Source organism: Schistocerca piceifrons, chromosome 2 (assembly GCF_021461385.2).
Source record: "Schistocerca piceifrons isolate TAMUIC-IGC-003096 chromosome 2, iqSchPice1.1, whole genome shotgun sequence".
In the NCBI taxonomy this organism is placed as follows: Eukaryota; Metazoa; Arthropoda; class Insecta; order Orthoptera; family Acrididae; genus Schistocerca; species Schistocerca piceifrons.
In genome coordinates, this window is record NC_060139.1 from 142,360,113 (window position 1) to 142,372,149 (window position 12,037).

The window sequence follows — 12,037 nt, forward strand, 5'->3', positions numbered from 1 at the left end:
ACGGGAATCGGCAGTAAAGCCGCCAGTAATCAGTATCATGGGCCGAGGCCCAATGAATATATTGCGGGACAATAAGTTGCGAATGTTGGTCTCACGGGACGCGTGCGAGAGGTGAGTCCCTGCAGTTGCGCTATCCTCTGTGTCTTCGGTGGCTCAGTTGAATATTGCAGTCTGCCTTCGGCAGGGCAACAGAGCGGACGCGTACATGTTGACTTCGTGCGGCGCGCGAGCTCGCCTTGTTTACTTTCTGACGGCCGTTGCTTAAGTGCCGGCTTACCTTGTACGATCCATGGCGAACCGTTACCGTAAATCAACACTCCGATTTACTTTCTGCAACGATTATGCCCGACCCAAAGCACTCGAGGTGGAGCGTTTTCTGCGAGAGGAAGTTAAGATCCCGGTGACCGATATTATCGGCATACATTTGTCCATCGTGAGCAGCACGGTCTATGTGAAAATCATTAACGACGCGGCGTGCGAACGCATACTACGTGAGACCAAACAGGGGCTCCGCTTCTGTCACGCTGATGGCAATGTGGGGGAGGTAACCGTCGACCACGCAGGCTTAGGTATGCGAACGATACGCATTTTAGAATTGCCATTCGAACTTCCAGCTGAGGAAGTCGTCGCGGCACTACGCCCATACGGCACAGTCCACGGCCACACTGCGGAGAAGTGGACACAGTTTCGGACGTATCCTGTCCTAAATGGGGTCCGACAGGTCACCATAGATCTCCGAAGCCACGTCCCGTCCTACTTACAGATCGGCGGATGCCGTGCCATAATTATATACGATGGCCTGCCTCGGACCTGTTCCGGGTGCGGCAAAGAACGCCACCTTAGATCCGACTGCCTACAACGGCGTATTACGCAACTTCCAGCTGCCGAAGAACCACCCACGTCGCAACCTACAGTGCTACCGGTGACCTATGCCGCTGCTCTGGCTTCTCCTACCACTTGACAACGTCGCCCGGTCACCACAAACGACGCCACCAACGAGCCCGACCAGACACCGACGGAGAGCGCCTCGGACGACCCGCCGCCTCGGCCGGCCATTGACGCCGCTCCGAAGATGCCGGCGCAACCAGACGCTGACCCTGATCTCGGAAACACGATGGAGATCGACTCGCTCATCGTTCCTACAGCGGCCTTTCTGCCAGAACGACGCGACTCCCTTCCGTCGTCGGACACGGAGGGTCGCACAAGGAATCAACGTTCCCCGAAACGTCGCAAGCGAAGACGTCGCACCGTTTCCGGCCAAGAGGAGACGTTACAAGTCGAGGAGGACGTACCCGTCGACCAGCACGAGGCCTCAGAACCCGCTACTGCTGACGAAGACATAATGAGCGCGGAGACATCTATCGGTGTGCCTGCGCCCCGTGCTGACGCTGAACTAAATCATGAACGTATCACAGGCGACACTACTCCACGCACAATTACAACATCTTCTGAAGACAAAATGGACGATACACCAGTCTCCGCTTCCACGGCGTGGCACGAGGAAGTCACGGAGCAGGAGCCGTTACGGGACCCTGCGCCGTCACGCCCGCACCACTAATCATACTCTCCCCAGACTCCCCTGCGGGCCAGCGGGATAACGTTCCGCTGCGACGCCCACACCCTTGCGCGGACGGCGGAGTGGACTAGCCTCCAACAATCCGACACCACGCCTACCGGATAGCAACCATCAACACCAACAACATCCGTTCCAGGGTGAATATCCGCCTTATGCAGGAGATGTTCTGGGCTTCGGATATTGATTTTGCCCTTCTGCAGGAAGTTCACTTGGCTAGTCTCCCGGATATCAATGGCTATACCGCCCACGCCTCCGCGAGTGATCCTATGGGCCGCGGGGTGGCCATCTACGTCCGCCACGGGATTTCTGTGACCGATGTCGCCTTCCTTCCATCAGCTCGGTGCATGGCACTCACTGCCATGGGGACACGCATCATTAATGTCTACGCTCCCTCAGGCACCGACCGACGGCATGAAAGAGCCCAGTTTTATCCGAGGAAATCGCTTCCCTGTTTTTAGGGCATAATGACCATTGCCTACTAGGAGGTGATTTTAACTGCGTTCTGCATCCTAAAGATCAGATTCCCCACTATACTACATGCCAGGAGCTACGTATAGTGGTGCGAGACCTCCTGCTTCACGATACCTGGGAAGTACAACACACGCCGGCCGAAGTGGCCGTGCGGTTAAAGGCGCTGCAGTCTGGAACCGCAAGATCGCTACGGTCGCAGGTTGGAATCCTGCCTCGGGCATGGATATTTGTGATGTCCTTCGGTTAGTTAGGTTTAACTAGTTCTAAGTTCTAGGGGACTAATGACCTCAGCAGTTGAGTCCCATAGTGCTCAGAGGCATTTGAACCATTTTGAAGTGCAACACGGCGACCTTTCTGGCCATACCTTTCCTACAAGTCATTCCGCAAGCCGACTAGACAGGATATATGTCTCACAAACTCTTAGATCTGTGATACGGGGCGCCGAACGCTGGCCGCTGGCCTTTTCCGACCATTGCGCTTTCATCGGTACGGTCCTCCTTCCGCCGCAATCAGTATGGCGCAGCCGTGCGCCATGGAAACTGAATACCTCACACTTGCATGACCTGGCGTGTCGCCAACAAGTCACTGAAACGTGGACAGCCTGCGAACGACGCCGTCCCCGCTACCACTCGACATTGACATGGTGGTTGGACTGCGCCAAGCCGGCGATCCGGAGGACACTGATGAGATACGGGAAGGACATGGCCGACTGGCATCGCACCACTGTTGACTTCTATTACGCGATTCTCCGAGATCTGGATGCTCAACCGCCAACCCCGGACAACCAGTTGGAACGGCAAAGAACTAAGGCGAAGATAATTGCGCTGGCCCGCCGGAAACTGCAAGGGGTCGTGATACGGACGCGGCGCCACGATCACGCGGATTTAGAAATTCCATCCATGCATGATATAGTGTCCGACAAACGAAGGCGTCGTCGGCAGATCATCAGCATTCTGACCACACCTAATGGAACGCAGGTGACCACTCAGAATGACATCGTCCGCGCATTCGTCGAGCACTACCGTCGTACTTATAGTGATGACGACGCTGAAACTGCAGCAGACGACTCCATTTTGCATTACGTCACGCGCACCCTCCCCCACACGGAGGCGGATGCTTTGACAGTGGCGGTCACGATAGACGAAGTCAACAACGCAATCGCCAAGGGTGCAGTCAACAGATCGCCTGGCATTGACGGCTTACCGATTGAGTTTTACCGTACCTTTCGGGACCTCATGGCCCCACGGTGGACGACTCTGTATCAAGAACTGATAACATCTGACCAAGCAATCCCACCCGCCTTTGCTGAGGGCATAATTATACCAGTCCACAAACCAGCCCGTGGTTCGATGGTCACGAGTTACAGACCGCTCACCCTCCTCAATGCCGATTACAAGATTTTCGCGCGCTTACTGGCAATGCGGCTCCGAACCATACTCCCTCATATCCTCTCGCCAGAGCAAACGACGCCTGGCGGACAGATAAACTTACAGACTGCCACAGGGGAATGCCGCGACTTAATTGCGATAGCGACGGCCTGCAGGCTCCGGGCAGCGGTCGTCGCTATAGACTTCGACAGCGCCTTCGATAAAGTGCGTCAACGTTTCCTGTTTTCGGTGGCAGCCCGAATGGGCATCTCCCCTCCGTTTCTCGACGTCATCCGGCGTCTTTACGACAGTGCCAGTTCACGTGTCCAAGTCAATGGACGTATAGGAGGGCCGGTAGCTATCTGCCGTTCGATACGGCAGGGGTGCCCCCTCTCTACCCTCCTGTATGCTATTGCCCTTGAGCCCCTTATTGGGGGCTTGACGACCAAGCTCTCTGGCCTCACCCTACGGCAAAACACCTTTCGCTGTCGGGCATATGCTGATGACCTCCTCCTCCTCATTCGCTCCGGCTCTGATATTCGGGATGTCCTCGAATTGATTACCCGTTATGGGGCTGCCGCTGGCAGTGCCATGAATGTCGCCAAATCTTCTGCAATGCACATTGGACGAGGCCTCCAGGAGGGTGAAGTGGCACCCCTGCCGCTTGTGCGGACTTTCCGGTACCTGGGCATTACCTTTACCCCCACGGTCACACGCACGGCGGCAACGAATTTCTGTCGCCCGTTACACGTCATCCGCAACGACGTCCGCCAGAACCTCTTGCACCGCCAGGACACACTTCAACGGGTTGCGTTTATTAATCTTTATGTGACATCAAAATTGGTTCACATCGCGCAAGTTCTCCCTCTGCCAACTGCAATTGGGCGCAGCCGTCAAGCGGCTTTTGGCTGTTATTTCATGGCTGTTTCAATGTTTAAAGTCCGTTATGAGACACTTACCCTGCCCTCACGGTATGGTGGCGTCGGGGTCGTCAATGTCCGTATGCGAGCTGCAGCCTTGTACATGAGTACCATGAGAAAACAGTGGATGGGCCAGGGTACATCTCTAACACGCAGCTTGCTTGAGGTCCTCCTACCTGCTTCCACCTCACCACCGGTGTCTGTCGGCCATATCGTGCCTCATTTGTCCCATATTTCGACCTTTCTCGACGACTACAGTTACATACATACCAGTCTCCCAGATACACGCCCACCTAGGACTAAGGATTTTTACAGCCTGTTGCTGCGCTGTGTTCCCCGGAATGTGATGGAGACCAAACACCCTTCCATCCAGTGGCCCATAGTGTGGACTACCGTCCACCAGCCCTTCCTCCCTACGAACGTCCGGGCACTGTGGTATCACATAGTCAACAGGAAATTTGCCACGAAGCAGCGCCTGCACAACATTGGCTTGTCAGAATCCCCTCTTTGTCTCCTTTGCCAGCAACTGTACACTGATGAACACCGTCTGACATGCGCCTCATCGCAAGATGTATGGCGCTTCGTGCAGCAAATCAATGCCTGCTATCTCCGGGTGCCACCAGACACAGTCGAGCCTCGAATGTTTCTATACCCGGAGGACCGACATTTTCCCGCCGCCAAATGTCATGCTATTACGTGGGTCAAAGGGTGGGCGGTCGCTTATCTCTTTAATGAGGGACCTAAATCCCGCCACGACTTCTGGACCTATTTACGAACAGCCTATGCAGCTCTCGAAAACACGCCACGTTACCGAACATTATTTGCTAACTATCTTCGAGCGGTCATTGTTAGACCTCCACTGAGTTGGGGGGTGCCTGGCACAGAGGGCACCCACCCCTCCTCCCCCGGCGGTCTGAGTTTCAACCGCCTACGATCTATTCTACTTCTGACCTCCGCGGATGGGAGAGCACGTCGCAGATTGCGCGGATTTTATTTCTTTTCGCTTTTCCTTTTTCCTTTCTTTTTCTTTACACAGAATTTATATTTCTTTTCTCTTTCGCATATGTGTTCCCATAATTTCATGCTATTAGTGAATATTACAAAAACACATGCAAATAAATAAATAACAACGCCTTCCACTACTGTTCATTCCTGTTTCTCCCACTTCCCTAAGCACCACAGGCTCGGTGGTGGTGAGCGGGACACTGTGGCCAGGGCTCAGGTTTCGACCCCTGCCCGCTTTGCCCCCCGAGCCCCCACCGGTCCACAAAAAAAAGTGTGTCTGCCATGTAAGCAGGGGATCCCGGGTTCGAGCCCCGGTCGAGGCACATATTTTCAAATGTCCCCGTTGACTTATATCAACGCCTGTGTGCAGCTAAGCGTATTAATTTCATTGTAAGAACAAAATTTAGTCTTGCCGTCGCTGTTATACACGGCACAAACGCCAAGACAGCCCCTGCCGACAAGCTCAATGTTACGCTTGTGGTAGGAAAAGACATGTGCAATCCGTATATTTGCAACGAAACAAACATAAGTATTCAGCCCACTCACAATACTCTCGTCACAAGGCCCGTGTCATTAATGCAGTACTTTGCAAGTCAGCAACTAGCAAGCGTGCAGTTTCGTCAGTGACACGTCAGTCAAACGTACTGTTTGTTCATTTACTTATTTGTGGAAAATGTGTGAAATTTCAGTTGGATACGGGTGCGCCTGTCACATACACGACGATCTTTCAGTCTTTCTACACGCAGATTCACGGGTCTAGAGGACAGTGCGGCCGCATCAGCCGCCAGAGGATGTCAGCATGACACCGCGGGACGACCCGATGGAGACGGAGCCTTCGTCTCCTGTCGTCCTACCCATGGAGATGGACACGCCCGCACCGCAGCTGTCGCTGCCTTCTTCATCTTGTTCATGGCTGCACGGGGTGGACGCGTACCTTTCTGGTCGTTTCCCGGGGTACGTTTCCGCCAGAGTGCAGGCCGGATGGTGGGGTACGGCTGGAAGCTGGTCGTCCCCTGCAGCTACAGCTTCCAGCCCATCAGAGCATCCACCCTCCAGCATCCCCCGCCGTTGTCGCACTCCATACACGACGACGGTCCGTCGCAGGACGGCGGGGTGGGGATGGGGGGGGGGGGTGGGAGGGGAGAGGAAAGTTCCGGCGTAACCACGTAAGTGGGAACGAAGAGGCGGCACGTCAGAGCAGACAAGGCGGTGAAGAAAGGGCGGCCAATGATGTGTGGAATCGGACCACGCTGCACCAGGCGCGCCCCCTGCAGCAAGTGAGCTTATACGCAGTTTCGTCGAGCCTCGGCCGCGTAGATCGAATCGCGTTGCAACGTGTTTAGTGCTTCGCTATCGGACTGTAATGTTTTCATGTCACCTCTCGCTAGCGACATTTGCTATAGTCAAGTAATTGTCAATTTCTTTTCTGGAAATAAAACTAATAATGTTATTTCAATAAGTTGTTGTAGCCGGCCGAAGTGGCTGAGAGGTTCTAGGCGCTGTAGTCAGGAACCGCGCGACCGCTACGGTCGCAGGTTCGAATCCTGCCTCGCGATTGTGTGTGTGTGATGTCCTTAGGTTACTTAGGTTTAAGTAGTTCTAAGTTCTAGGGGACTGATGACCTCAGAAGATAAGTCCCATAGTGCTCAGAGCCATTTTTTTAAGTGTTGTATAGCATTCAGAGAACGCTGCATCCCGTAGGAACCATATTAGCAACTTGTGAGGGCTAGACACCGCAGCAGTAGATTTGTTTCACGGTAGCGAAGATTGACAGGGGCTCATAGATCTTAAACCATTCAGTTTAGAACCCAGGTTTACTGAACGTTTTTGTCCTGTTTTGAACCATACTACCATAACTGAAAGTTAGTAATTTTGACATAATGCGGGGCAACAGTCATAATACAGGGTGCGTCAAAAAATGTATACACACTTTGAAGCGTCATAGAAAATTAATTTCCCGCTCTATAATGTTAAATTTCTGGAAATGGAAAGCTTAAAAGTCCAATTGGAAAAATAAATGTACTTTGCAAATGTGATTAATGTTCAGACTGGTGGCCTTCAAAAATGGTTCAAATGGTTCGAGCACTATGGGACGTAACTGCTGTGGTCATCAGTCCCCTAGAACTTAGAACTACTTAAACCTAACTAACCTAAGACATCACACACATCCATGCCCGAGGCAGGATTCGAACCTGCGAGCGTAGCGGCCACGCGGTTCCAGACTGTAGCGCCTAGAACCGCACGGCCACTCCGGCCGGCTGGTGGCCTTCAGCATCAATATATTTCGGAGTACGAGTCACCACTGATTCCGTACATCGTAGCAAAGTGTGCAATGAGATTTGTGCGCACACCACCTGAATCTCATTCCAAAGTGTGTCCAGGTTACGTGGTTTACATTTGTACACCTCATCTTTTACTGTGTCCCATAAGAAGAAATCCAGCGGCGTGAGGTCTGGAGAGCGTGCAGGAAACTCGATTGGTCCCCTTTGTCCTATCCACTGGCGTGGCACATTGTGATCCAGGTATGCTCGTACGTCCCTATGATAGTGCGGTGGGGCCCCATCTTGTTGGAAATGAAACTCATCATTACCGTCTAATGCACGAATGACAGGGAATATGGAGTCAGCAAGCATTGTTAGATACGTTTATCCAGTAACAGTAGGCCTACCTTCAAAGCGGAAAGGCCTAAAGAGTCCCCTTGCAGACAAACCACACCACACATTTACACCAGGCAAATTCACAGCCTGTTCTATTGTAATGTGAGGATTATTTTCAGCCCAGTACACGCAATTGTGCCTATTGACAGTTCCATTGAGTTTGAATTCGGCTTCATCCGACCAAATTATGCTACCCATAAATACCGGTTCACGTCTCACCATCCCCTGAAACCATTTACAAAATTCTAACCTTCGATCTGGATCGTCATCACTTAGCTGTTGCACCAGCCTTGGAGTGTACAAACGAAACTTGCCTTTCTTCAGAATGCGTAGCACACTGCTAGCACTTGCATTACTCTCACGTGCCGCTTGCCTTGAAGATTTTTGAGGGGAACCCTGAATCAGTTCCAAGACCGTAGTTGTGGAATCGTCACTTGTAGGTGTACGAGGTCGCACTGATCGACCTCTACGCACATCACACACTGTTCCATGAATTTAGAATTTGTCTCGTAGACGTGTAATCGTTAACCTTGAAGGTGGTTCTGTACTATACTCACTTCTCCACTGTCTTCAACCGCAGCTACATTCTCGAACTTACAGTACAACTCAATTATCGGCTTTCGCGCTTCAAAGCTCAAACCCACGTCCGCCATGTTGCACTTACCACTGCTGCCACCTGTTCAAGAAACATAACATTACTTTCTCACAGATATTTAACCTTGTAGAACAGGAAACAAATTGTCTATGACAGTTCAAGGTGTGTATACATTTTCTGACGCACCCTGTATATTTCCTTAAAGTCCGTACCGCCATTAGACTGTTGTTTATTTACAGTGATACATTTACACTTACAAATTAATGATTTCGGTTACAAAGTGCCATTATCAAGTGTTTTATACGTGAATTTAATACGACAGTGTGCCATGTTAGAAAAATTTATAACACTTTAAACACTTGATAGCCGAAGTCATGATTGTGTAAGTGTAAATGGAACGCTGTAAATTAAATACAGTCTAATGACAGTACGCCGGCCGCTGTGGCGGAGCGGTTTTGGCGCTTCAGCCCCGAACCGCGCTACTGCTATGGTCGTTGGTTCGAATCTTGCCTCGGGCATGGATGTGTGTGACGTCTTTAGGTTAGTTAGGTTTAAGTAGTTCTAGGGGACTGATCACCTCAGATGTTAAGTCCCATAGTGCTTGGAGCCATTTGAATTTTCTAATGGTTGTACTGACTTTAAACAGATATCTGAAAGTATGGTTTAGCTCTTTTTTTTTAAAAAAAAATCTCCCTGTATATGTTCTCTCGTCCGCCTTTATAGCTGAGGTCTCCCTGTACAGCTAGGAATCATTTCGTTAATAATAATAATGTCGTGTGAGGAGAGCCTGCCGTCGGGTAGACGGCTCGCCTGGTGCAAGTCTTTCGGTGTGACGCCACTTCGGGACGTACGCGTCGATGGGGATGGAATGATGATTAGGACAACACAACACCCAGTCCCTGAGCGGAGAAAATGTCCGACCCAGTCTGTCGCGCTGACCACTCTGCTACCGGGGGCGGACATCATTTCGTTGACGGCAGGGCTGGAACGGTCTGCACTCAACGTCATGGTTCCAACTGTGGAGCTACTTGAATGTTGCGGATCGAATACCTGTGAAACCGACAGCGGGCGAGAGATCCGTGTGGTGACTGCTGACTCCTTGCCCCTCCATTCCGCTTCCAAATGACTACATACGCTGAGGGTGATGCAGTGGTCGGTCAGTCGCTATTGGATTGCGCGAGGCCAGAACGGCGGAGCTGCGAGTACACTTGATCTGGTTTTTCTGCAGGTGAATGCCAGTTGGCAAGTGACGGAATACGCCGACGAGAAATGGGGCGCCATCTGGGACAACAACGGTTCCGGGAACGGCATCTTGGGCGCGGTGGTGAACGGCGAGGCGGACGTGGCGTACGCGGCGGTCTACCAGTGGTTCCACGAGTACCTGTTCCTGGACTACACGCGGCCCTACGTGCGCACCGGCATCACGTGCCTGGCGCCGCGGCCTCTGGTGCAGTCCGGCTGGCAGGTGCCGCTGCTGCCCTTCTCAGACGGCATGTGGGCCGCCGTCGCAGCCTCAGTCCTGCTCGCCACCCTCGCCCTCTTCGCTACCAAGATGGCTACCACCTGGGTTCTAGGTAACATCTGCACATCCCTCTGTTTCGCTTTTACTTAACTCATTAACTGCCAGCCACAATTGTCTTGACGTTGAAGTTCAAATATCTACATCTACATCTACATCCATACTCCGCAAGCCACCTGACGGTGTATTGTGGCGGAGGGTACTTTGAGTACCTCTATGGGTTCTCCCTCCTATTCCAGTCTCGTATTGTTCGTGGATAGAAGGATTGTCGGTATGCTTCTGTGTGGGCTCTAATCTCTCTGATTTTATCCTCATGGTCTCTTCGCGAGACATACGTAAGAGGGAGCAATATACTGCTTGACACTTCGGTGAAGGTATGTTCTGAAACTTTAACAGTCCGCAGCTCGTGGTCGTGCGGTAGCGTTCTCGCTTCCCGCGCCCGGGTTCCCGGGTTCGATTCCCGGCGGGGTCATGGATTTTCTCTGCCACTTGATGACTGGGTGTTGTGTGCTGTCCTTCGGTTAGTTAGGTTTAAGTAGTTCTAAGTTCTAGGGGACTGATAACCATAGATGTTAAGTCCCATAGTGCTCAGAGCCATTTGAGCCCAAACTTTAACAAAACCCCGTCCAGAGCTACTGAGCGTCTCTCCTGCAGAGTCTTTCACTGGAGTTTATCTATCATCTCCGTAACGCTTTCGCGATTACTAAATGATCCTGTAACGAAGCGCGCTGCTCTCCGTTGGATCTTCTTTATCTCTTCTATCAACCCTATCTGGTACGGATCCCACACTGCTGAGCAGTATTCAAGCAGTGGGCGAACAAGCGTGCTGTAACCTACTCCCTTTGTTTTCGGATTGCATTTCCTTAGGATTCTTCCAATGAATCTCAGTCTGGTATCTGCTTTACCGACGATCAACTTTATATTCTCTTTCCATTTTAAATCACTCCTAATGCCTACTCCCAGATAATTTATGGAATTAACTGCTTCCAGTTGCTGACCTGCTATTTTGTAGCTAAACGATAAGGGATCTATTTTTCTATGTATTCGCAGCACATTACACATGTCTACATTGCCATTCCCTGCACCATGCGTCAATTCGCTGCATATCCTCCTGCACTTTAGAACAATTTTCCATTGTTACAACCTCTCGATACACCACAGCATCATCTGCAAAAAGCCTCAGTGAACTTCCGATGTCATCAACAAGGTCATTTATGTATATTGCGAATTGCAACGGTCCTATGACACTCCCCCGCGGCACACCTGAAATCACTCTTACTTCGGAAGACTTCTCTCCATTGAGAATGACATGCTGCGTTCTGTTATCTAGGAACTCTTCAATCCAATAACACAATTTGTCTGATAGTCAATATGATCTTACTTTGTTCTATAAACGACTGTGGTGAACTGTATCGAACGCCTTGCCGAAGTCAAAAAACACGCCATCTACCTGTGAACCCGTCAACGGTCACCAAACAGAACATGACGATCTAGCGTATCTGATGGCTGTTCGTTGACAGGGTCATCATCAAAAGTGGGAATCGTTTTCTGAGAAAGCTGCTTTTTCTTGGAACGAAGTAACACAGGTCTACATCTTCTTTCTGCTCTCCTGATAAATTGAGTGTAATATCATCAGCACGGATGATTGCTTTTGGCATTTCCGAATTGTTTAGTTTTTATCCCAGATTTTACCCTAGCTGTTTCGCTGTTGTGGACATCTGTACACGACCTGCTACGTCGTTCTCCAGATGTTGTAGATGTGGCTTGTGTTTTCCACCTGTATGAGCCCTGAACCACTGACTTGTCACTATAGCGGACGAGTTATTTCCATTTCTCGGTAAATAAAACAAGTCCCGAGTACATAAAGGCTGTAAATTTTAGATTGACAAACGAGAATAACGCGAGTAATAAGCTTCACACGAAAAAA

General features: G+C 51.1%; 1 protein-coding gene across 1 annotated transcript in view; it reads left to right on the forward strand.

Annotated features, from left to right (window-relative positions):
- LOC124775199 (glutamate receptor ionotropic, kainate glr-3-like) overlaps nt 1-12,037 on the forward strand; it is a 194,334-nt gene that overhangs the window by 20,678 nt on the left and 161,619 nt on the right. The window contains exon 3 of the mRNA XM_047250038.1: nt 9,820-10,165. Within this exon, the coding sequence (XP_047105994.1) occupies nt 9,820-10,165 (346 nt within the window). The remainder of the gene's footprint in view (nt 1-9,819; nt 10,166-12,037) is intronic.